General features: G+C 47.6%; 1 protein-coding gene across 6 annotated transcripts in view; it reads left to right on the forward strand.

Moving 5' to 3' along the window:
- EPCIP (exosomal polycystin 1 interacting protein) overlaps positions 1-26032 on the forward strand; it is a 52520-nt gene extending 26488 nt beyond the window's left edge. For 3 of the 6 annotated variants that reach the window (XM_083171816.1, XM_083171811.1, XM_083171812.1), the window contains exon 2: positions 23241-26032. In XM_083171816.1, the coding sequence (XP_083027942.1) occupies positions 23310-23972 (663 nt within the window). In that variant the 5' untranslated portion in view covers positions 23241-23309 and the 3' untranslated portion in view covers positions 23973-26032. Of the gene's footprint in view, positions 1-3356; positions 3461-9005; positions 9278-20120; positions 20278-23240 lie in introns of those variants that run through there. The other 3 variants (XM_083171815.1, XM_083171813.1, XM_083171814.1) reach the window with 3 other exon arrangements.
- The last annotated feature ends 1087 nt before the right edge of the window (positions 26033-27119 follow it).

Raw genomic sequence — 27119 nt, forward strand, 5'->3', positions numbered from 1 at the left:
AAAAAAAGCCCATACAATGAATGGGCGGCCTGTGATTGGCTGCTGAGCGCTCTCTCAGCCAATTGCTGACTGGCTGAGAGAGCGCTCAGCCAATCACAGGCCGCCCATTCATTGTATGGGCTTTTTTTTTTATTCATTACTGACAGCTCCCGGCCGGCTCCCCCTGCCCGGCTCTATGCCGCCTGTGTCCCCCGCAGCGTCCCCAGCCCCCCCTGCTCCCTCCACCGCCGCGCCGCCCCACTAGGTCCCAAGTCGGGTGGTCGGACGTGCAGCAGGTCCGACCACCCGACGCAGATGGGACCGCGCATCGGATCTGAGGGAACATCAAAACTAGCCGATTTTGGTCCGATTTCGGCCAGATCCGACTGATCTGGCTGAAATCTGACCAAAATCGGCTAGTGTATGGGGGCCATTACTGTTAATGTTTGTTCAAAATATACCTGATACCTGTTTTGCTTATAAAGCACTTAGTACACTGTAATAAACAGTTTTGCATACACTACTGTGTTTATTCATTCATTAATATTATGCTGTAGCATATATTTGACTATTTATTGCTTTAGAAATGTACTGAAGGTGCAAAATTAGTAAAAACTAGAAATCCTTCGATAATCCGGCAAAATCGATAATCCGGCATGGCACTGGAACCAATGATGCCGGAAAATCGGTGGTGTACCTGTACTTGTTTCCTAGCACGGCCACAACGATCATAATCGCGGGCATCGGGGGTAAAATCTGGGCCATCGCATGCACTAAAAAATCGGGTGCGATGGGCCAGACGCGATGCCTGCGATTTCCCCATAGAGAACAATGTTAAATGCCTCAATTTACCCGCGATGACCCCGATTTCCCATAGGAAACAATGTGAAATGGATCAATTTACCCAAATTATCATAGGGAACAATGGTAAATGGGCCAAAAACACCCCTGAACATTAAAATGTCCCCCCAAAAGTACTAGGCGCCACCCCGCGATCAACGTGAACCCGAAGCGTGGCGGCGGTACGCGTCCTCCGACCTTTTCATACCCCCACTATCCACGTCAGCGTGGAGTTGAGAATAGAATAGTGTGGCGAGCCACCGAGCCCGAAGCGTGGCGAGCGGACGCGGATACCTTCACAGTTATACGCGTCCCCTTGCGGGCTTCCAAGGTGTCCATGGCGACGCGGACACCTGTGAAGCCCGCGAAGGGATGCGTTTACCTGTGAAGGTATCCGCGTCCCCTCGCGGGGCTCGCTGCGCTCGCCACGCTTCGGGCTCGGTGGCTCGCTGCTCTCGCCACACTATTCTATTCTCAACTCCACGCCGACGTGGATAGTGGGGGTATGAAAAGGTCGGAGGACGCGTACCGCCACTCCTCGCGGGCTCGCTGCGCTCGCCACGCTTCGGGTTCACGTTGATCGCGGGGTGGCGTAAACTACTTTTGGGGGTACATTTCACTGGTCAGGGTTTTTTTGGGGGGTTTCTGGCCCATTTACCATTCTTCCCTATGATGATTTGGGTAAATTGACCCATTTAACATTGTTTCCTATGGGAAATCGCGGTCATCTCGGGTAAAGCTACCCATTTAACATTGTTCCCTATGGGGAAATCGGGGCCATCGCGTGTGGACCATTTAAGCATTTTTAGCCGCACACGACGCGACCGACCCGATTTTCACTGTTTTCAATGCATTTCAATGGAAAAATCGGGGGCATCGCGTCGGTCGCGTCGCAGGCCACTAAAAATTACCCCCGATGGCCGCGATTGTGGCCGTGCTAGGAAACAAGTACCAATATTCTCTTACTGTGTGTTTCGCTTTCTTGTAAAATTAGTTTTTGCGTGCTGTTGGGCCTAATTCAGTGTCATTAATAGATTTGAGAAAGTTTCAAATTGGCAAACAAAGGGTGATTCAGGTTGGCTCAGTACGCAGCATAAAATACTCCACCCACCGTACGAGCGGAAGCTCCCGCCCCCTGCGCCGAGCAAATGGCCGCAGTGGCATGCGAATTGATGTGTTCGCTGGCACATCCATTCAGATGCAGCGGTATGGGTGAAAAATCCTTCCGAACTGACTTTTATCTGCACCGGAGATGGCCAAACGGGGTGGGAGATGACGTCATGTGACATCAGCCATCCACCCTGTGCAGGCTTCGACCCACCTGCGTTTGCATGGGGACATCCAGCCCCATGCAAAATGACCTAATTAATTCCTGGCTATGCCACCAGATGTGACTAGAAAACCCTAGACAGAGGCCCTGAGACTTGGGTTGGGGTAGTCTGTTTCACAGGTCATTGTGTCTTCCCCGGAACTACACCTCAACACTAACAAACACAGGTCCTTATGCAGCGGTTATATGGATCTCCGAGAGTCTACCACTCTACCACTTGTCACTCTGGTGCTATCTGTAGTGCATTCACAGTGAAGTTCTAAGCTGTACTGGCACCTTCATAAAAGTGGATCCCACTGGCTCCGCTCTCTGCTATGTTCAAAGTGGTCAGGTGACTACTGCCTCACCAATGGCACACAGTCTTCAGAACATCTGACACAAAAAGCCAATCAGCAGAGAGATGGCCCTAATATGAGGAGTGAAATAGAGTATGGAACCAAGACATTGGACTTGGGGGATAGTACAGTGATAGTATCAACACAGAGAGAGAGGGAGGGATGACCTTGAAAGAAGGCTCAAGAATTTATCCTGGGCTAATGCCTAAAGGTAGAGTAAAGAAAGGGTAAGTTGAGTCTGTAAAGAAGGCAGGAGAATCCATGAGAGGACAGAGTCAAATATGTTGATGGAGTGGAAGAGTTGAAGGAGGAAAAAATGGTTTATGGTGTCAAAAGCGGCAGACAGATCAATAAGGATGAGACGTGTGAGATGGCCCTGGACAGTAAGCATGTTATTGGTGACCGTGGTGAGGGCAGTTTAAGTGGATGAAGTTGAAGCCAGATAAGAGATGGTCAAGATGAGGAAAGGGGCATTGTGAGGGGTTGGTGAGCTATACTCACATGGAACTAGGGGGTGAAGACAAACCTAGCTATAGTCAACTGAGAATTTCTTAAGGTTTGGTGACATAGGCTCATATTTGAAGGAGGACCGGACAGAGCCAATCTAGAGGAACGGGTTGAAGAGATGGGAGCACACATCGGGGGAGAGGGAGTGACGTAGGCAGATTACCTGTTTGCTTAATACAATGCTACCAGATGGATCAAAAGAAAGTTGAATGCCAAGAATTGGATATTGTCACCACCACCTATCTTAAATAATTGGGACTGTTCTGAAATTTACACTTGGACTAAACAGTGTTTGAAAGAGTTCTCTTTATTTCTAATCCACTATATTTATCATGTGTCCTGCAGCATTGCCAAGTCCTGATCCGCCCCCTGGAACCAAGAGCAGATATTCTGACGTCAAAGGCTGCTAGAACATACTGTGGCTGGACATTTACTCCTTGTACACAGAAACGTTGCAGCCTTATGACGGGTAATAGGGGATCATCGCGTTATCTTTCTGGTGTAACTGTTACCGGAGAGGACAGCTATGCCGTGTTGGTCCAACTGGGTGCGGGGGTACTGCGGGTTGAGGAGGTCTAGGTGCGTGGGTGCCGTGGGTGAAGGAGTGGCGAGTGCAGGGTTGGGTCAGGTGGTGGAGGGTGTTTGGATGGTGCTGTGGGTGTAGGAGGGGCGGGTGCACTGCAGGTGGTGGAGTTGCGGGGGTGCAGTGGTTTTGCGAGTGGGTGAGGGGCGGTTGCGAGGGTACTGCGGGTGGGCGAGGGGTGGTTGTGGGTGGGTGTACTGCATGCGCAGTAGGTGCGGTTGGGGGGGTGCCGTGGGTAGGTGTAGTGTTACCGTGGTTTGAGGAGGAGCGTTTGTGTGTACTGCCTAGTACATATTATGCCACACACCGTAATTCCATTACACATTCACACACCGTAATGTCCATTACATATTATGACATACATGTAATGGCCATTGCACATTATGCCATACATGTAATGCCCATTACACCACACCGAAATACCCATAACACATTATACCGCACACTGTATTCCTCATTAACCATGATGCTACATAAGTGTGCTTACCTAAAGTACATGCTCGTTGCTAGGAGTTACATGTTCAATGCCAGGGTTTAAATGCTCCTTGCCAGGGGGTTACATGTTCCTTGCTATGGGGGTTACACGCTCATTGTCACAGGGATTACATGATCATTGCCAGGGGTAGTTACACGCTCGTTGTCGCTGGGGATTACATGCTTATTTCTCTGACATGCAGCAGGGACCACTGGCTTTACATCGGGTATTAGAGCTGGGAATGCTGGGAGCTAGGCACTTCTTAATATTAATTAGGGGATACTGGCTCCTCCCCTCTAAGACCCATCATCCCCCAGTGAGAAAATTGTGCCAGGGAGTTAGGTCACAGTTTTCACTGCTCCTGCAGCGTTACAGTTTTTTCTATTGAGAGTTTATTTGATTTGCAATTTAACAAGTCTTCTAAGGATCCCTTCCCCACCTACAGAAAAGGTGTGGGTCCGGGTATACAGCGCCCCTGGACTTCCAGGTCGTCGGTCAGGACCTCTGAAAAAGTGCCTGCCCGTACGTTCGCGTGCTCCTGCCACCCCTACTTCAAAGGGGACGCCAGGCGCGGCTCCGGTGCCTCCGGTGGGTGAGTACAGCGCTGTGCGCACTTCCCACATGCCATCCCTTGCTCTCCTGGACAGCCGCGCTGTGGAGCGGCTGTGTCTGATGTTTCTGTGAGGCACCGCCATTTTGCAGAGCGCGCGTCCTCGTGCCACGAGCCCCGCACTGGTGTAGTAGCGCCGGGCATTGTCAGCACGGAGGAGCGGTTATCTGCAGGCGGCTTTTGGACTCCAGTACAGCCCAGAACCCTGGCAAGTACTAGGGGAGAGGGGAGAGGTTGTTTTAGCGTTAAAACTGAGGCGGGCATGGTGCGGCCCAGGTACAGATACACGTAATAAGGCTGACTCTTTCCTGTCCACAGGTTTACTGCAGCCTTGGGAAGTCTCTGTGTCACTAATAATATTTTATTGCTGTATTGACATATATATGTACATGGTTATATATATATATATAGTCTCTGTTTAGTGCGCAGGGCTCATTCTCCTCCAGGTCCCACAGACTCCAGAGGAATTGGTCTGCGGGGGTGTATCTGTACTGTGTGTGTCCTGCGTCAAATCAGACGATCGCACGATGGATCAAGTTAACGATCCGTAGTGCGTACTTACACGCGGGAATAGGTTCCACCAGCTTCTTTGACGGCGCATTCCACCAGATCGGTGAGTACGTCTTGGGCCGCCAGGAGAGGGGCTTCGGTCTCTCAGCTCATCGCGGAACACTTTCGCGCGATTCTACCAGTTTGATACTTTTGCCTCTTCTGCCTCGACCTTTGGTCGGTTGGTATTGCAGGATCCTCAGCACTCTCCCTCCCGGGGCATGGTCTTTGGAACCTCCCCGATGTAAAGCCAGTGGTCCCTGCTGCATGTCAGAGAATAGAGGATTTTGGTACTTACCGGTAAATCCATTTCTCTGAGATCAGCAGGGACCACTGGACGCCCACCCGGCTTGTGGATCCTGCCTGTTGTGGTTACTGTTGGGGCCCGGTCTTGTTCCTGACTGGGTGTGTGTGTTTGTAGTTTATGTTGTTTTCCTGTAACCCTTTCCTCTAGTGGGCCAATTTCCTCACTGGGGGATGATGGGTCTTAGAGGGGAGGAGCCAGTATCCCCTAATTAATATTAAGAAGTGCCTAGCTCCCAGCATTCCCAGCTCTAATACCCGATGTAAAGCCAGTAGTCCCTGCTGATCTCAGAGAAATGGATTTACCGGTAAGTACCAAAATCCTCTTTTGTCTGGTACATGCTCGTTGCCTATGAGATTACATGCTTAATGGCCAGGGGGATTATATGCTCATTGCCTGCAGATGCAGGCACACATCATGGCAGCAATTTTGGCATCTACAGGTGTAGAGGCAGGGAGATGGCGGGTGTTAGGGAGAGACAGGGAGTGAGAAAGAGAGAGGGGATGTCAGGGAGAAAAAGGGGGATAGAGGATGTGAAAGAGAGGGAAGGGGTGGAGGGAGAGGGAAGGAGAGGAGCAGAGAAAAGGAGGGGGAGCAGAGGGAAGGGGGGAAAGGGGGAAGAGCAGAGAGGAGGGGGGAGCAGAGGGAAAGGGGAAAGGGGGGGGAGGGAAGGGGGAAAGGGGGGGGAAGGGGGAAGAGCAGAGGAGGAGGGGGGAGCAGAGGGAAGGAGGGGGGGTAGCAGAGAGGAGGGGGGAGCAGAGGGAAGGTGGCGGGATGAGGTGGAAGACTGGAGAGCAGTGTTTTGTTAAAGTCTAATACAGTCACCAGCAATGGCAGCCCCTGGTATTCTGCTCCTGCACACTCTCCCCAGCCCCTGCTCTCTGGTTTACATTGACCTGTTAGCCGTTGGTGTCCCTCAGGAATGTGTTCCAGGTGTAGTCAGTTGAGCGCACTTTTGGGTGTGAGGGTAGCGTGAGGCCAAAGGGTGATTCTGGCAGGTGCGGTCGTGCGGAGGTAGCAGGCTGTGCGAGCGGGTGTTGTGACCTTTTGGGTGGCGGAGTAGCGGTACGGTGTTGCGTGCGGGTGCCGGGGTAACATGCAGCGCAGCTGGCTAGCAGACAACAGGAGCAGTTGTTCGGGGTTTGGGGAGTGTGCTAGGTCCCGCGAGACTTCGCAGCTCACTGGACAGGGGGATGTGTGGATGGGGCTGTGGTGGTATGTGTGGGTGGGTTGGCTACTTGGCGTGTTTCCGCGAGACTTCTGGGACTTAATGGAACAGGACAGGGGGCTATATGTATGCTGCGGGGGTCCTATATGTGAGTGCCGGTGTGCCGGACACTGTGTGTATAACGCTGGGAGGGCGGCTGTAACTCCTCCCAGCGTTATACACACAGTGATGATTGACAGAGCTGGCTAATATTAATCCCCCACCATGCAGTTACCCATTGACCAAGTTTATACTGACCTTACTCTGTGTTTTGACTATATACTATTCTGCCGTGCAGTGTGTGGCCAGTAATGACAAGTGGGAGGGGGGTTGCCTGTCTAAAGTGACCCGGGACCCCGGAGGCTTAATCCACCCCTTGGAACCGACTTCGGCAAACATTTTCTCCTCTGCAAAAGGTTATGGTCAGGTTGTGAGGCGGGAGGGTTCGGGTACATATGGAGCCCCCGTCAATCTTCTGACAGCCGGTATCTGGGATATCACATGTATAACCCTGCAGCCTAGATCCCAGTGCGTTGTATAAATATATATCACATTCATCTTTTTCTTAGTCCTGTGGCCCCGTCCCCTCATCTGCTGGCGAGAAAAGCTCCTATATAAGCAGCACCCCTGTCGGTATCACTTGCGTAGGTGGAAGCATCGGGATGCGTATTAATAAAGCATCAATTTTTTTTTAGCAGTCTAAATCCATGCTGCAAACCAGCTCACGTCTATGCAGAAGGTCCCAATATGTTGGCATGGTCATAATGTTAACATTGTGCATGACGACAGTTGACTTGTCGACCTAACATATTTCCATTGTGATAGCCCTAAGCCCAACCAGGCCTAAATCTAACCTTAAATCTGTAATGTCCTTGTCACAGCTCTGAGACTGGGTTTCCTATTACAGGACTTGTTACATTGGAGCCGGTATGGGTCATTCGCTGTGAGGCGTATGGATACGGGGAACTCTGACAACAGAGCTGGATATATCAGGAACGGTTACAGAGTCAGTGAGCCCCCCCCCCCCCCTCCCTCATCTCATGGTACCTGTTGGAAGTCCCCTGCAGCACTAATAACCAGATGCTGTCTCCATCGTCTATTCACAGGAGCCAGAGGGGGCTCCTCATCGATGGTTTGTAGCCGATGTTGAATCCTTTTGCCATCGATGTGGGAGTACCAGATGGTTTCCCTACACCGATGGCAAAGGAGAACCGATGTTTCCTTTCTTTTTTTTTCTTCGAGGTGCCTTGAGACACGGAGGATAGCTCCGCCCCTGACAACCGGAAGTCCCACCCCCGAGTTCTGATTGGCCCACCGGCCATTCAGTCAAATATAATGGCTGACCATCGATAGCTAACACTATCGATGGTTATCCATCAAATAGTTTGCCACTATCGATGGCTGGGTGCAGAATCACCATCGATGGCAACCATCAATGGAGTCTGCACCGATGGCCATCTCTAATGGCCATCAGTTCTCAGAGCACTGTCTGTGACCCCCACAGTGCCAAAAATGTGTGTGTGTGGGGGGGGGGCTTGTGGCTCTCCATGAGAGTAGTCATGCATGACCTATACATATCAGAATCTGCTTTATTGGCCAGGTATATAGTTGCGTATCCTAGTATCCAGGTATCCTAGTTGCGTATACTAGTATCCAGGTATCCTAGTTGCGTATACTAGGAATTTGATTTCGGTTTGCTGTACAGCAGCCAGGGGGGTAACAAGTAAACAGCATACAGTATAAACAGGTGGGGGAACAGGTACTGTCATATAGAAGTAAGTAGTAGAAGTATGCAACACATGCTAATATATTATTGGTCAAGTTCCAGTGGTTCTCAAACTCGGTCCTCAGGACCCCACACAGTCCACGTTTTACGGGTCACCCGGCAGGTGCACAGGTGCAGTCTTTTCTCATTGACACATTTTAAAATATCCACAGGTGGAGCTAAGTATTTCACTTGTGATTCTGTGAGGAGACCTGCATAACATACACTGTGTGGGGTTCCAAGGACCGAGTTTGAGAACCTGTGGTCTAGTAAATAATAAAATGATGGGATTAAATCTCCCGGCACTTTATGTCTCTCCAAATCTTTGTAAATAGACTCCTAAATGAGGAATATTGTTGGTCACAAATGAAAGTTGTAGCTGTTTTAATGTATAACCAATTTCATCCCAGTGTCTAACAGAACTTCCCGCTGGATGCAATTTGGCAGAGAACCTGCGGATGCATGCAGCACGCTGTGTAAGAGGCAGCCCCTAGTAATAATTAAACTCCCTGAGTAATTTGTCAGACAGGCATGTCAGAGATTGGTAAACTTTCCCAGCTCTTAAAGGGAGTGTTTCCCTGGAATGCAAAGTAGAAATCAAATCTAAACACAGTCATTTATCAAAGAAAACATTGGAAGGTACGCCCGGATAGCCAGCTCGCCCATTCTCCTGGTGCTGGCTGCTGAATTCTGGGATGGGACTGCAGTGTAAGCTCTGACAGGCTGGGAGGTGACTGCAGTCTCAGGCTGGTACCCTGCAACAGAACTCTATCTGAAGACGCTTCAAACAAGGGTATGTATGCGTATATTGTAATGTGTATATAGATCTACATATTATCTAATACATTTATTATTTATTTATTAACAGTTTCTTATATAGCGCACACATGTTCCGCAGCACTGTACAGAGAATATTTGAACATCCACATCAGTCCCTGCCCCAGTGGAGCTTACAATCTATGTTCCCTACCACATGTACACGCACACACACAGACATTCTAGGGTTACTTTTGTTAGGAGCAAATTAGCCTACCAGTATATTTTTGGATTGTGGGAGTAAATCGGAGTACCCGGAGGAAATCCATGCAAGCACAGGGAGAATATACAAACTCCGCACAGTTAGACCCATGGAGGGAATAGAACCCCTGACCTCAGCGCTGTGAGGCAGTAATGCTAACCATTACACCGTCCGTGGTGCACCGTCCATTACACCGTCCGTACATTTGGAGCTTAGACCTGGATGGACTGAATCATCTATAATTTCATCTGGTCAATACAGATATAATATAATGCATACCAATAGATGATGGTGTCTGACACATTTGTAATTAGCTTTCAAATTGGGGAATGGGTATCCTACTCCAAACAGGCGCTGATCCAGCCAGTACATCAGCGCTGGCACTCCAGATGATGAACTACAAATTCCAGAATGCCCTGACAGTTCTTTTGCAGACGCATTAGATTTAGACTATATGGTACAGATCTGTACTATATAGGGCGGTATTCAATGAGAATACCTGCGAGGTGCAGCGAATCCTTTTTAGGATTCGCTGCACATTCGCCACGTTCCGGAGCCGGCGGGCTCCGGTATTCAACGTGTCAGGGGCTCGCTGCCCCTGACTGGCGAATATGAGCTCCTGCGGCGTATGCCGCAGGGAGCCTGAGGACGGTGGCAGGCAGAGAGATGGAAGTCTCTCTGCCTAGCCCAGAACGTTTGTGGGGGTTAGGTGGGCTCCCCGGGTGCCAGGCAGCACAGGCTGCCCCCCGGGGGTGCCAGCAGGGGACCTATATTCACTATACCCGATCGTAACGATCGGGTGCAGTGAATATATGAATATGTAATGAGCGGCTCCGGCGCCCCCTGCTGGCTGCTGTGTAAAAAAAAAATATATTTTTTTTTAATTATATATTCATGTGCTTACAGCACATGAATAAAAATAGCATGCCCCTCTTTAGAATAAAATTCCTGATTTTTTTACACCAAATGTAAAAAACAAAACACTTTATTTTAAAAGTTCACATTCCACTTCACCATAAAAAGATAGCGATTGCTACTCGGTGAATCATGGCGAAAAAAACCTTGAAATGTATTCGCCATGTGGTCATTGAATAGGGTGATTCACCGTTTTAGTCAAAAATTCGCCAAACAGCACAAATTCGCCATAAAAACATGGCGAATCAGCCTCATTGAATACCGCCCATAGTCTTGCTTGCACAATCATTTTGATTCTGTGGGGCCACAGCAATAACGGCTTAGACATTTGATTCAACCCTGAGTTATAGCGATATCATTTATACATTTTTGTAACACAGGGAGACAAAGGTGGACATTTAACTTAATTGAAAAAGTCTCAAACAAGGTACAAAATGAATAGTTTTGAATTTTTTTTCTATTTTGTCTTACTAAAATATGGCTTATATTTGGTTCACCAGCATCGTGGGATTCTCCTTTTCCCACTGATATATTCTTATGACAACACGCTAATATGTTCCTAGACCACCGACTCCGTGACTTCTCTTACGGGACATACTAATTATTTGAGCCTTTTGAGGTGACCCCTCCCCCCCCCCCCTTATTCTCTTCACCTTCCCTCTCCTTACTTTGCTGTTTTCTATGCTAATTTCTGTTCATTATACAATTTTAAGTCTCGGATTCAGGGGTATATGTGCACCTCAGAAGTGGACGGGATGTGCTAAAATTGTCCAAATTTATACTAAATATCTGATGCAGGGACAAAGCTTGCAAGACAGCTCTGTCCCTGTGAATCCTCTCACCGCAACTCTCAGGGTATTTTTCACAAAAATAATGTGCTTCTGGGTAACACCCCCCCCCCCCCCCCCCCCCCTCCCGAGCAATCCACAGATAGATAACTACAGTGGAGATTGGGAAGATAAGGTGGAGAGGTTCCCCGTACTAACCACATTCTAAATGTTATTTTTCAGGCTTTGCTACAAAAATAACAGAAGCCGGTTGCTATGGGCAACTTCCTCCAACTATTATCTCAGACTGATGACAGGCCTTACCCGCCTTGAAATATTGGCAACAAGCTGTTTGCAATTTGCCAAAATATACACTTTAACAAAGACTGTGTAGTGCCGCCTAGCTACATCCTGGGGAGGGAGCTGCACGGCGCCGGACTGGGAAGGAACTTCAGTACCTCTCTAAGATCCTCAAAGACCAGTCTAGATTTTTTTTTTTCCTTTACTGTCGTGGTTTATGGTTTTAGCTGTTTCATTAACCCTTTGAGTGCCACTGTTGATGTGAGAGATCCTCACAACGGCCGTTATTCAGATCTGATCGCAGTACAAATTTGTTTGGAAAATGGGCAAAACCATGTGCACTGCAGGTGGGGCTGATGTAACAGGTGCAGAGAGAGTTAGATTTGTGTGCGTTATTTTGTTTCTATGCAGGGTAAATACTGGCTGCATTATTTTTACACTGCAATTTAGATTTCAGTTTCAACACACTCCACCCAAATTTAACTCTCTCTGCACATGTTACACCTGCCCCACCTGCGGTGCACATGGTTTTGCCCATTTTCCAAACAAATTTGTACTGCGATCAGATCTGAATAAGGGCCAATATCCGCTAAAAATTACAACATTGCTCACATCGACTGTTCTCTTAGTAGAAATACAAATACAGCCAAGTCAATTAATTGAAGTTTAGTTTAATATTGCACCCAAAACGCTGTGAGCGGCGCTGGCATTTTTAGCGGATATTTTGAGGATCTCTCACAGCAGTGTTGGCACTCGAAGCGTTAATAAAAAGGTTTGCTTGACAATTTTGACGCCTATTTTGACAATTTCCCTTGGCACTTAAATGGTTTAATAATTTAAAACATTGAAAAAAAGTGTAGTGGAATTTCAAATATCAATTTAGAATCCCTGTCATGCGGGCTTTAACCTTTTTGGTTCTGGAGTAAAATGTAATGTTTTGTTGTCTGATAATATCTCAGTCGGTTCCGTACAGCGACTCTCAGCACAGAAACCTCGGAGGTTTTTGCAATGTTCTTAGAAAATCTCCACAGCTGGAGTGTGAACAGGAATCACAGAATAAACACAGATTACCGAGAAAATGTAACACAGCTGACATCTACACTATCTACGACTCTGAAATTCCCATTAATGTCTATCTCTGTTGACATTAAACCGCAAGTGATGAATGGGAAATGGGCTTAAAGAATCCTTTTCACCACCATCCTAGAGGTTGTACAGCAGTGTTATGCCCTCCGGTATCACTGTCAAACCTTGCCAGGTCATTGCCCAGTATGGACTAGCTTTATATTTGCTTATAATCATTATTACGGCTTTTTGTTGAATTGAGTTAATATCGTGTGAGTGTCCTTTTAATCTCCCTTTGGGTGGTCTGGAACGGTTTGCTTGGACATTTGTGAAGTGTGATGGGAAGGTGCCAATGGCTGGAGGTGAACTAAGGTTATGGAGAGTGGGAAGGAGGGAGTCCTGTGTAAAGGTCCACAGAACATTAAATAAAACTGATAAACTCCCCCGTGGCCTGGTGACTGAAGTATACGTCATTTTATATTGGTGTGTAACGATGTTCTAAGCATTTATGACGAATGTGTGTTGGGTATGGATCATACGGTCCACAGTAATTAGCGGCACACAAAAAAATGCAAATGGTCGACATGGAAAGGCAACATTTTCTAGGTGTCAATTTGTAGCTTTGCGTGCATGATGGACCCCCAATTAAACCCAGGCATACCCCTAAAATTGCACACCAAAGGGCGGAGCTTAGCAGGCGTGAGGCCACGCCAACTTTGGAATGTTGGTTTATTTTTTCTGTTCTGTAACATCAGACAGAAGCATCTCAAGCTCCCACATGGCAGCATGCAGCTGAAATAATTTATAGTCATACTTTCAAATATGTACAGCCATGCAGAGAATGGAATCTATACAAGCTTGTACTGTATCCACCTGTTATAGCTGATTTAAAGGGATCCAACGTTAATAACTTGTCATCTTGAGCTGACACATAGCACTCGCCATTAGGGAAAGTTCCCAAGTTATTGGAATATGGCAGTCACACACACCTCAGACTGGCAGAGGTAGAAGGGGCTAGTGTTGGACTGAGGCATGAAGGGTCTAGAGGGGAATGAAGTGGTAGGGGCCCAAGCTTAAGGGATGTTGCCAGCCACCATAGGAATAACCAATAATGAGGGACAACCATTAGAAGAAGGGGGGGGGGGTTGTCAGGGCATCCTCCCATCCTGCAGCCGTACTCTTACCTCTCCTCTAACCTCTCCCCTCCTGCAGCCTTACCTTAATCTCTCCCCTAACCCTAGCCTCCCCTCCCACAACCTTACCCTATACTCTCCCCTATCTCTAATCTACCATCCTGCAGCCTTACCCCAACCTATCCACTATCCTCCCATCCAGCATCCTTACTCTAACCTCTCCCCTCCTGCAGCCTAACCTTCACTGCTCCCGTATCCCTAGGCTCCTCTCCTACTGCCTTACCCTAACCTATCCACTAACCTCCCATCCTGCAGCCTTACTCTTACCTCTCCTCCTACAGCCTTGCTCTAATCTCTCCCACCCTGCAGCCTTAACTGCTCCCCTATCCCTAGGCTCCTCTCCTACTGCCTTACCCCCAACCTATCCACTAACCTCCCATCCAGCAGCCTTACTCTTACCTCCTGCAGCCTTACCCTAACATCTCCCCTACCCCTAGCTTCCTTTCCCACAGCCTTACCCTAACATCTCCCCTACCCCTAACTTCTCCTCCCACAGCCTTACCCTAACATCTCCCTTCCTGTAACTTTATCTTTACCTATCCCCTAACCCTAGCCTCCCCTTCCACAACCATACCCTATTCTCTCCCCTAACCTCCCCTCCTGCAACCTTACACTAACTTATCACCTAGCCTCCTCCCTCTATCTTACCTTAACATCCCCCATATCCTCTCCGACATCCTTAAGTTGCCCATACATGGTGCGATAATCTCTTTGCTTTTTGTACTAGATTGCATTGTATCTAGTACAAAAAGCATACAATGTGCTACAGCAGTGTGTACTAGATCTGATGCAATCTAGTAGTATAAGCAGGGACTTTCTGTGCTGTGCAAAGTGATGTGTGCGGGAGCTCGCATCACATAGCACCAGAAAAGTGCGCCATGAAGGGCACCTTGAGCATAACCTCTCCCCTAATTTTCCCTACTGCTACCCTTACCTCAACCTCCCCCATAACCTTCCCTCCCGCAGCCTTACCCTAAGCCTAACCTCCCCTCCTGCAGGGGAGGTTAGGCTTTCCCCTAACCTCCGCTCTCACAGCCTAACCTTGTGGTACCTGCAGCGCTGGCATTATCAATTCACATATGAAGGGTGATGTGGTTAATCAGTTCAGCTGCCTGGTTGTGAGTGGACAGATACACAAGGGACAACAGTGAGCTTTTAGGACACAGCGAGACAAATTATTAATATTGTTGTAAGGGATGCCCCACTATTCTATAGATATCGGATGGGGGCACCAACATTTATCTTGCCTCTGAGCGGCTGGTATGAACTTACGCTACTGTTACCCTTGACAAACAGACCAGAAAGAGTTAATGTTAGGAAACTTTGGCTCAAGTCTATATGACCACTAGAGCCCTTCGTGCTTGATTTGCACACCGGTACTTAGGTGGCCGCCTGGTCTTATACCTCTAGCAGAAGGCGCTCACACAACTGGCTGGAGACCGCATGATATGAGTTGCAGCACTTAATAAGAGATACAGGTCCTGGGTCTCCACCGACTCCACAAGACAAGACTGCGGTAAGGTTAGCGTAGGTTAGATCAAATGTCAGTGAGCACTGCCCACCACACAACTCATAAGTGGGAGACCAGTTCCCCTAGGGATTGGGGGACGTAGTTATGTGTGAAACCCAAAATAATTATGTTCTTGCTAGAGATTGGGGTAATGTTAATCTACCCCCCCTAATTTTATGCAAAAGAGCAGGATTTTTATTTTATATTTTATATTCTTATCAAGTACTGTGAAAGATTTCTACTAATCACAGTATTCCGGGCGCTGGTGGTGCTTTGGAATTTATATGACAGTTTAAATATCTTGGCATAGTTGTGCAAATGCCCTTTTGGAATACGCCCTGCTCTCAATCTTCCTCCCTATTAAGTGGCTACTAGACTAGAGCCTCATTAGCTAAATTCATACAAATAACAAAAACTTTGATCATTTGCTAAAGCATCAATAATTGTATTAAGAATGTGGCAAAAGTTTGGTTTCTCCTTCAGTAAGGCCAGGTGCTCGTGGACGTTAAAAATAATATTTTAATTGGTGCTTATTAACGCTAGTAAAAAAAAAATGCAACTGTCCTGTTTATAAGCTGAGCAGAAAAACAAGTGCAAAAACCATGGCTGCACTGCAGATGGTGCAGATGTAACGTGCAGAGAGTTAGCTTTGGGTGTGTTGTGCATACCTCCCAACAGTCTGCAATGAGGGACTTCCGGGCGTCTCGGGAAAAGAGGGCATAGCTTAGTGGGAATGACCGCAATTGCAAGGCTACACCCCCGTTACGCCACTGTGTGGGCATGGCAATACTCCCTGTTCCTCTGTCTCCAGTGAAGAGATGCACATCCCCCATCCCAAAAAATGGGACTGTCCCACGAAAATCGGGACAGTTGGGGGATATGGGTGTTTTCAAACTAAAATTTACATTGTAGAGTAAAAATAAAGCTGACCTATGTGGGCTACATGCAAAAGTAGCTAGTATTTACCCTGCACAGAAACAATATGGCCAGCTGTAACGGTGTAATGGTTAGCATTACTGCCTCACAGCACTGAGGTCATGGGTTCTATTCCCACCATGGCTCTAACTGTGTGGAGTTTGTATATTCTCCCCGTACTTGCGTGGGTTTCCTCCGGGTACTCCGGTTTCCTCCCACATTCCAAAAATATTCTGGTAGGTTAATTGGCTCCTAACCAAATTAACCCTACAATGTCTGTGTGCATGTGGTAGGGAATATAGATTGTAAGCTCCACTGGGGCAGGGACTGATGTGAATGTTCAACTATACTCTGTACAGCGCTGCGGAATATGTGTGCGCTATATAAGAAACTGTTAATAAATAAATAAGGCTGAGTTTGGCGGACAGGCCGGATGCCAGAGTAACCATGACAATCATTTACAAGGCATGGTTCTGCCTTGACCTCAAATTTAATTAAGTCCGGCCCTATGAATGTATTTGCCCAAGTTACTTCCTGTTTGTTCTTTCCTCACAAACACGAATCAGGCCCAATGTTCACATAAATCACACAATTATAGATGCTCACAAATTAAGTGACCGTGGCCCTTATTCAGATCTGATCGCAGTACAAATTTGTTCTCAAAATGGGCAAACCCATGTGCACTGCAGGTGGGGCAGATGTAACATGTGCAGAGAGAGTTAGATTTGTGTGAGTTATTTTGTTTCTGTGCAGGGTAAATACTGGCTGCATTATTTTTACACTGCAATTTAGATTTCAGTTTCAGCACACCCCACCCAAATCTAACTCTCTCTGCACATGTTACATCTGCCCCACCTGCAGTGCTCATGGTTGTGCCCATTTTGAGAACAAATTTGTACTGCGATCAGATCTGAATAAGGGCCAGTATGTATAGAGTAGGAGGCTTGCTATTCATTCTTGGAATGATAAAAACATACCTCCCAATTAACCTGATTTTCTGGAGACGGTCCTGATTCTGTGCCTGCCCCCGCAAAGCCACGCCTCCTTTTACATAAGCCACCCCCTTCTTTTGGATGCGTGTATTGAAAGTCTGGGGTATTGGGAGGTATGTGGAATTAGCTAATTTGCTTCAAATAAGTCTAAACACCTGTAAGGGTGACTCCTGGGAGCAGCCCACACCCCCCTTGTAATGCCACTGCGTCCGTCCAATGGGGCCTACACACAGGGCTACTCTGCTGAGCGATATGAGCAATGTAGATTGCTCAGCACACAGCTCTGAGCGATATGTCTGGCTATAGCTAGTCATGGGGCCGTGCATCTCTATGGCCCCTGCACACGGAAGCCCCATTAGGGGCGTGATGTGATAATGTCGGTGAACCTGGCTGTGTACACAGGCAGTCAGCCGTTCACATAGAAAGCCATATTGACATGGAAGATGCCATAAGATTTTGACGTGGTCCATTTTTCTATTCGATTTTGTAAATATAAGCAAAATCGAATTGCACAGAAATCTACCGCATTAGATTCAATCACAAATCATTATTAACTTCATTTTATATAGGTTTACTGCGCAGAATCTTTATGCCAGGAGTAAAATCTGGAAGCCAACAGAGAAATCCCTTCTCTGTACAGAGGAGACTCCCAGCTCTGGTCTGGCCCCCAGAAGATGAATGAAATAGTTAATTACCTTTGTGTTTTGATTCCCTGCTGAGATTTCTTTCTTAGTAACTAAGGCGATTAATCCTTAAATCCTTCTTATGTTTGGGCAATAAAACTCCAGACAGCCTCTATATCTGTCACTCTCTGCCAAGCCTAGACCGGGAAGCCAGGCAGCCGGTACTCAGCAGACAGCTCTGCGATCGGGCACACACTGACATGTTATACACCGAGGGATTGACCGGTCCAGAGGCAGAACTCTGGGAGGCAATGGAGTCATCTGCCGCCGGGCTCCTGCTCTCAAGGGGGCACCTCTCCTCCCCTGCAATTTTAAATCCATTAATTGAAAGCCATTTACATCACTTCGGAGTTCTGAAATATGTGTTCTATCTCTCTCTCTATATATACTGTATATATGCCTGTTATATTTCATAACAGACATACAGACTATACAGTATATACTGTACTTTATATAAGGTTTTGTGTGTGTATGGGGGGGGGGGGGGGCAGACAATACACACCTTGCCTCCGGGCAACTGGGACGAACTTACGCCACTGGACCGGTCAGGACCGTTTGGGGGAGGTAACAAGGAGTGGGGGGGCACAGGCCCTTTGATGTCCGGGGCCCCCACAGACCTTAATCCAGCCCTGTATCTAGTCTGCCCTAAACATATGTTAATCAAGGGTTAATTTTGGATGCCCACACAAGCACAGGGGTATAAACGAATTCTATCAGGGCCCTGGTGGGAATCAAACCCATGACCTCAGTGCTGTCGGGCAATATACAGTGCTAATGACCAATATACAATACAATAAAGTGGGAGGAAAGCCCTGCGATTATCTACATTACTCTGCTCCCCTCCGTGGCGTGACCCAGGCAGCAAAGTCAAGTAGCCTGACAAGTATACATGTAATATTACAAGTCTCTGGCCCCATTTACTTCTTCTGTTTACCAGTGTCTGCCAAAAACTGGGTTGACCTTTCAGCCCCGCCGGACCTTTGTAAAGACACACGGCTCGGTTCTAGTCATAACGGATTTGCAGTAATAACACAAAAATACCTATTACATAGTTACATAGTAGGTAAGGCTGAAAAAAGACTTGCGTCCATCTAGTTCAACCTGGTATAGATATCCATTGCTGATTTGGTAGGTTCTGGTATTTTACAGACAAATTATATTTCTTATTTGTACCCATGGATGTTTTTCTCCAGCAAATGTTTGTCCAACTTTGCCTTGAACGCATTTAATGAGCCAGCCGTTACCACCTCTCTGGGAAGAGAGTTCCAGAGTTTGACTGTTCTGACCGTAAAGAAATTCTTTCTACTAGCTGAATGAAATCTTTTTTCTTCTAATCTATACTCATGCCCTCGCGTCCTAGATTCCTTTCTAGTAGAAAATAGGGTGTGTGACAGTTCCTTATATTGGCCCTTGATATACTTGTACATGTTGAGCATGCCCCCCCTATTGCCGGGGCATTTAAGAGAGGAGGAGGCCTGTGTGCAGCCTCCTCCGGCCGGGCTCCCCCTCTCTGCCAGGAGCAGCGCAGTGTGTAGTAGGGACGGAGTACTACATCGCTCAGACCCTACTGCTCATGTACAGATCTCCAGAAATCTGGCGGTAGCCATTTTTCCGTCAATTTTCTCATTGCTGTGGCTGTCGACAGCATTGCAGCTTTGTGAAGTGTGAGCGCTAGCAAAATGGCTGCCGCAACATTTTTCTGACGATTTCAGTCATGCTCCTTCCGCTGGGCTCATGCACGCACTGCACCCAATTAATTCACAGCAGGGTACGAGGACACAACGTTGGACACACAGGGTCACTGGGGGTCTTTAGATCCTTATTACTCTCCTGGAATTTTCTGTATAATCCGAAATTTGGAGGGACCCGCCCGCCCTGAATTTGGCGGATAGCGAGCGCTGGAAAAGTCAGTCCAGGCTGACTTTTCTTAGCGAAGGCCGGAGAAATCAATCATTCGATGGTGAACGACCATCAAATTAGTTCTCCTCCTTGCAGACGCATGCGAGGGGATGGGGGAGTGGGCGAACGTCGGGACAACATTTATGTGATCACTACAAATTTGACACTTTTATGGCCACATATGCACATTGACTAAGAATATAAATACTCTGCCGGTCTTGCTGAAAGCCGGGCGCACCTACTTATGTATAACATAAGCTACGTCTTGCACAGTAATACCATTGCTCCTTTAACTAGCATGAGATAGTTAGCCAGAAACTTCTAAGACTCATTTCCTGCTACTGGTGTTGTTGCGTGGCAGAGGGAACCAAATATAGATCTGGAGGAAAAAAAAAAAAAAAGTATTGCAGAATCCGAGAAAGAGAAGAAAAATACAGATGAAAATGCCAAATCGTTCCAAAGAGGAGCGCAGATTCCGGGTGCCCCATCCATACATCCTGCGGGTCACCTGAACTGGAAAGAAATGACCACAGCTGGTGAGTATACGCTGCGATTGTCTGCGGCAGGCTCTCTCTGTAACTCCTTACTTCCAGGATTGCTCGGGAGATGTTTCCTCACTGTGCTCTACAGGCCGGAAATGCCTCCAGCTATGAAATATAGGAAACATTTCCTTTACAGAAGTCATGTCTTATCGCAGAGCTATAAATATCAGGATGTCAGCAGGTTGTATGTAAGGAATGCCAGACGTTATGCAGCGGTGATGTACAGTGTGCCTGTCTTGGAAGGAAATATCAGAGGGTTATTTTCTCCATCCTCATATAACTGTCCCACATCTCTGCAACTTAGGTTATGTCGGCGGTTGTTCTGAACTAGAACAAGCGCAGATATATCGGGGGTTATTCTGATTGACTCGCAAAGCTGTGAAATTCGCAACTTTGCGAGTAATTTAGTTTTTTTAAAAACTGTTTTTATTGCGTAATATGGAGTATAGCAACAAAATGTATCTTTGAACAACATTATATAATGCATACGTTTTCAATTTTCTCTTTCCATAAAGTCACTTTGCGAGTAATTTTAACGCTGCATGCACCGCGAGTCTCCCCCGCACGCATGCAAATCCACCAGCCGCCGGTACAGCCGCTTGTGATTGACAGCTCATTAGGTGGCCGAGTAGTCAATCACTACAGATCCGGCAGTGTTTATGGAGAGCACGTTGGCTGATTCGTCTGTAGATGTATATGCAGCTATATGTACTAGTGTGCATGAACACAGATGGATAAATCAAAATAACTGAGGTACTAATTAAGTCATCTGTGCTAAGGTATGGCTAGCCTTAACCCCTTCACTGGTAATCACGAGAATTTTCCGGGCTATGCCTTAATGCCCAGGCTGGCAAGCCCGGAAAATTCTCTGGATTGCCAGTGATTAGCACCAGGTAGCGCTGCTGAGTTCATCGCTGATCTCAGGCAACCTCAGCACCGCCCGGCTTCCTCCCCTCCGCCGCGCCCCCGGCTCACCCCGCCCCCCCCGGCTGTTACATTTACAGCCTGCGGCGCCGGCTTATGACAAAATGGGTCGCAGCATGTAGGGACAGGGAGCCGGGGTGCAGGGCCGGGCAGCGGCTGATTGACAGTTCAGCAGCGCTGCCCGGTCCCAGAGGCAGTGGTGTTTTTTTTTTAAGGGAGCGCTCCCCATAAAAAACTCACCCAGTGGGGAGCGCTCCCCAAAAAAACCACACCACTAATGGGGTTAATAACTAGACTGTTTGCCTTGAGGACTGTGGTTGAGCAGCCCTAGCATAAAGCATGGGTCTCGGCCCAAAGGGTGACACTCCGTTTGGATTACGCCATCAAAAGTTTATGAAAACCTATTGTGCTTCTAATTTATAAACTGATTATTAATGATAATGAAGTACAGTTTCGAGCAATTAGTTATTATTTGGAGTCTTATAAAATGATATTAGACAATAGGTTTCGTCAGTGATTTCCCTTAACAGCAGAACCCAACTGGGACCCCTACTCTTTGGCAACATAATCCTATTTCCCCCCCAACAGATTACTTTGCATTGTGGCTCTTAAATTTTGGGTCGTAATGGTATGTTCTATTTGCAGTTCAGTGAGTGTGTGTCACCGGAATTGTGGGCTGCGTGTCTGGATGTGTAAATAAACTACAACCAAATAAGAAAAGTGTCGTCCCCAGCTCTTAATTTAGGAAAACAAGTGATTCATCTAATACTAGGCAGCTGATTCCCACATTAGAATCCCACGAATCGCCCTGACAAAGAGTATATCCAATGTTGTAAACAACAGCACACAGAGAGGGAATAGTAAAGGTCTAAGCAATGATTCACAATACATCTTAGGAAAACTGGATCTCGCTATCCTGCTCTAAATCCTGGACTGGATCTTCCACATTCACCTCATGTGGAAGTATGCTGTCCCTACCACAATATATATATAAAGCCCATTATACAATGTATTTTATGATCCCATCCCCTCCTTTAACCAAAAATAAATGTTAATTTTTATTTTATAAATTGCTGCCGGTGGCTGGATCGGTCACTGTGGGATGTGATACAGTACTGCAGCGAGTTCCTTCCTTACGCTGGTCCTACACCCTGTATCAGTAGATCATCCAGATGATTGTACAGTGTACTGTATGTGAGCGATCAAAAAAAAATGTTCATTTAACCGTGCCTTATCTTCCAGCATGTCCATCCGAGGAAATATTTTCTATGTTATAAGTCGGCCACATCGGGCAGTTTATGCCCTGTTGTGACTAGGGTGGCCAATCCCGGGATCGGCGGGATCCCGGTATTTGGCCCCCAAAACGCCGGGATTTCAATCCCAGGATTGGAGTTTCCAATCCTGGGATTTCGGGATTAGACTGCGCATGCGTGCAGTCTAATGCCGGGAAGCGTCTGAGCAGCGTGCTCAGACGCTGCCCGACTTCTCCCGGCAGCACTGTGTGCAGCGTGACCTCTCAGCATGAGATCAGAGGTCACGCTGCGCAGGCAGAAGTCGCGCCCGGCATTGTAATGCTGCGCCGCCCAGCCAGCGCGCCCAGCCAGCGTGCCCAGCCCAAGCGTCCACCCGCCCAACCCAAGCGTCCAGCCAGCCAGCGCGCCCACCCGCTCACCCAGCCAGCACGCCAGCAGCATGGACGACCCATCCCCCCACCAGGCCACCATCAAATGTAAGTAATTACATTGTAATTACTGGGGCAGTAATTGTGGGGCAGTCTTTTTATTAGGAAAGCCAATCCCGGGATCCCGGGATTGAGCATTTTTTAATCCCGAATCCCGGGATTGAAAAAATGCCCCGGGATTGGCTTCCCTAGTTGTGACTGACGGATGGACATTTCCATTGTTCTTTCATTTGGGAAGGAACAAATGTTGTTTTTGCTAAGGACTCTCCACCATCCGTGGTCAGGTATTGCTGTAACTATGCTTCTGCCAATGAGTATTGGATGTGTTTTGACCTGTCATTTTTCTGTCTAGATAAAGACTGGCCTCTGCAGCCTCCGATGGATACAGCTGAGCAATTTGAAGGCTGGCGTATACAGTATTATGAGATCCATGTCCTTCAACAGACACCATCTCCTCTTACTTGGCTTCCTGAGCTTCTGCTCTACTAAAAACCTTGCGCGCAGTCAAAACCACACACTGATATTCTCCAAGGACAACAACGTCCGGAACTGCAGCTGCTCCTCCGACATCAAAAGCTGCGACTACAGCTTGGCCAACCTGGAGTGTAGCTGTAAGACCATCGCCCTGCCGAAGAACAAGACGGGCTCCAGGTTGATCCACAGTGGTGAGCTGACCGTCTGGTTCTCCGACATCCCCACTCTGGGAAAGCTGGTTAACTTCACTTTCGTGCATAGTTTAAAACTTTCTCTGTGCGGAACAGCTACCCTGCCGGCGGAATACCTGGCTATCCTGGGGCTCCGGCACCTGCGTGTGCAGGCTGACGCTACAAATGAACAGAGCCTGACCATACAGTACGAAAACAGCGAGCAGGAGGCCAAGGACAGACTGTGCCAAATGTCCACAGAGAAGACATCCCCATTTCACCTCTCTTACTTAGACACCTCCCTGTTTAATGCACTTCCCTTGTTAAAATCATACAGTGTGGAGAACGTGTCAAGTATAAGGGAGCACTTTCCAAACCTGCCCTTCTCCAGCGTCATCTCAGCTACAAACAAGAGTTACATTGTGACTTTAATCTACTGATGGCGAGAAAGAGAGAGCGGTAACTGCAGGCCTGGATTAGAGTGCAGCTGTGTAATATCATGTCCCAGCTAAACGCTCTGTAACATTGTCTCAGGACAAATGTAGGGTTGGAATCGGTTTTTCGGGCTGCCCTCTTCCCTTTCCAGAGCCCCCTACTACATCTATCACTTTCAGGGCCTGGTTCAGAGGTGGCTACAAACCAGATATTTTTGCAGTTGAGCACACCTACATACCTCCCAACATTTAAATCCTTGGAATCGGGACCTGCTGTGCAGACGGCCCAAAGAGGGGGTGAAGCTACTGGATGGGTGGGCGTGGCTTCTGGGAAAAGAGGTTGTGGCTTAGCACCACAACCTCCGTTTTCATCATTTTTCGGAGCGTGCCTAGCAGCTGGGCAGCTCCCGGCCCCCACCCTCCCTGCACTGAAGAGATACCGCACGCAGGCGTACGGCACTTCTTCAGCGATCACGGTGATCTCCGGCTCCCCCAGACTGTCCGCCGTGGGACACTGCCACCCAAGGGAGGGACAGCGGGACAGGTTTCAAATAGTGGGACTGTCCCGCTGTAATCATGACAGTTAAGAGGTATGCAGCTGTCAAAAATGTTTTGGTTGAGTGTGTGTCTGGGGGGGGGGGGGGGTAAAGGGTGGTGCTGGCATAAACACAGGCCTGTGGCAATCGTTTATGTTTTAGGGTTGTGTTTGGGGCTTTAACAGCAATCCTGATCTGCGATACAGGCTGTGTCTTTGGGCCTGGTTTATGTGCGCAAAGCAACTAAAGAAAGCAACTGGTCGTAACTATGTTGCTTTGTGGGGGGGGGGGGGGGCAGATGTAATGTGTGTAGAGAGTTAGGTTTGGGTGTGGTGTGTTCAAACTGAAATCTAAATTGCAGTGTAAACATAATTCTGTCTAACATCTGTGGGCTACATGCAAAAGCAGCCAGTATTTACCCTGCACAGAAAAAAAAAAAAAGTACTTCCTCCCCGTTCATGACAACATGGTTTGTTCCAGACACAAAGTTACCAGCTTTTTTTATTCGCTTTACTTAAAATGAATGAATCAGGCTCTGAGAGCGCAGCTTCTGGGAATGACACAGCGACCTGTGGGTGTCTCAGTGCAAAACCAGGTCAGGTGCTAGCAACATTTGGTTATTGTACACACACACACACAGTAGCAGCTGCCGCTGCATTTCCGTTCTCTGAATCAGGCTCTGATTTTGGGTAGACCGCAAAAGCGAAATCTTTCTTAAATGGACAAAACTATGTGCACTGAAGGTGGGGCAGATGTTATATGTGTAGAGAGGGTAAAGGCCTCCATACACTAGGGTAATTTACATGCAATTTGGGCTCTTTTCATGCAATTGTGTCCAAATTGCATGTGATTGCCAACAGGTCTGGTGCAATGCGTGGTCCCGTGTGCATTGCACCGGAGTCTGCGAGTCTCATTGGCTGCAGAAGCAATTTGTTGGATCGTATCACACGGCTGCTTGTGATATTTCACATTTGATCCTGCCAACCGGGAAGTCTACAGGTGGCTTAAGAGGGGATTGCAGGCGGCCTCTCCAAGGGGAGGAGTCACCCTAGATTATGCTCAGCTTTATATTTGGGTGGGGTGTGTTTAAACTAAAATCTAAATTGCAGTGTAAGAATAAAGCAGTCCGTATTTACCCTGCACAGAAACAAAATAACTCACCCAAATCTAACTCTCTGCACGTTACATCTGCCCCACCTGCAGTGCAGCATGGTTTTGTCCATTCGAGAAAGATTTTTCTTTTGTGATCAACTCTGAACCAGGCTGCTCACCCCTTTATGCAGCCATTTGTGACCTGTTTTAGGTGGATCCTAAAATATTGAGTTACCAATTCTGAATTTATTTTCTGAATATTTAAATTTGGAATTCAAAATGTAGCCATTTGGATTTCTCTAAATTAGAAATTTAATTATGTAAGTTACTGTAAAGGGTACAAATGAATGGTTTATGAGGGCTTAATTTCACTGGGTGCGACAGAGATACCAAAATATTTGACATAGCTGGATATTAAAAGACTATTCTTGAAATAGATGTACAATATGTCTCACTTTTTGCTAATGTTAGGCTGCAGGAGATGCAAGGAAATGTCCGTGAGAAAAGGGAACAATTGAGGGTTCACAAAAGACTATTACAGTAATACTCGAACCGTGGCAGTTGCTATGGGCAACACTACTGCACCTTACTATAATAAAACTGCAGTTTCAATCAAGCAATATGTAAATGCTTCAGGAGGAATAAATCATCTTGATACTGTAACCTGCTAATAATTTTCATATGATGAAAAGGTCTTAAGGCCCCCATACACTTATCCGATTTGAGCTGATTTCACCTGATCCGACAGTGTTTGACATCCCATCCGATCCCGTGGGCATCGTGTCGGAGCCTACAGATTGAACCTGCTGCAGGTTCAATCTGTCGGATCGGATCCATCAGCATTTAGCACCCATGATGTGTTGGTCCGAGCCAAAGATGTGTGCCAGCGGTGAAGCACCACTGGCAAACACCTATGGGAAGGGGGTGAGCAGCACGAAACGCCTGGGGGCTGTGGGTGCAGCGGCGGGGTAGGCAGTCTGCAGTGTCCACGCTAATTGGCTGAGAGAGAGAGCACTATCGGCCAATCAGCGACCGGCCTATCTTTTGAATTGTCAAATTCTACTGCCGCTGTCCACAGTGTTCGCCCACTCAGCGATTCCCCGACACTGCGGACTGCCCACTCCGCCACTGCACCCACAGCCCCAAGGCGCTTCACGCAGCACGGACCCCACGCGGCCCAGGTATTTTTTTTTACTCCTGCCCCAGCAGCTCCCCTGGAATTTTACATGGGATAAATCCCATGCGGGGCTACAGCCCCCAGGTAAATTCTGCCACTGTAATAAAGCCAGATGCAGCCTGTGAGACTGCTCTGGCTTCCTATTGGAAGTTGGACCTGCCAGCCACCAAGGCAATGCCATTGGGAGGTGTTCCCCTCCCTCCAGGATGCCTCTCTATGGGCAGAAGCCCAAAAAACGTGAAATCGGCGCATGCACAGTACACACGTCTGTACAGGCGCCGCGACCATGATTTCCCTACTATGGGCTGTTGCCGAAACAGTTCATAGAAGTTGGCCGAATGCGAAGTA

This window comes from Crinia signifera, chromosome 2 (assembly GCF_055691185.1).
Source record: "Crinia signifera chromosome 2, ASM5569118v1, whole genome shotgun sequence".
In the NCBI taxonomy this organism is placed as follows: domain Eukaryota; kingdom Metazoa; phylum Chordata; class Amphibia; order Anura; family Myobatrachidae; genus Crinia; species Crinia signifera.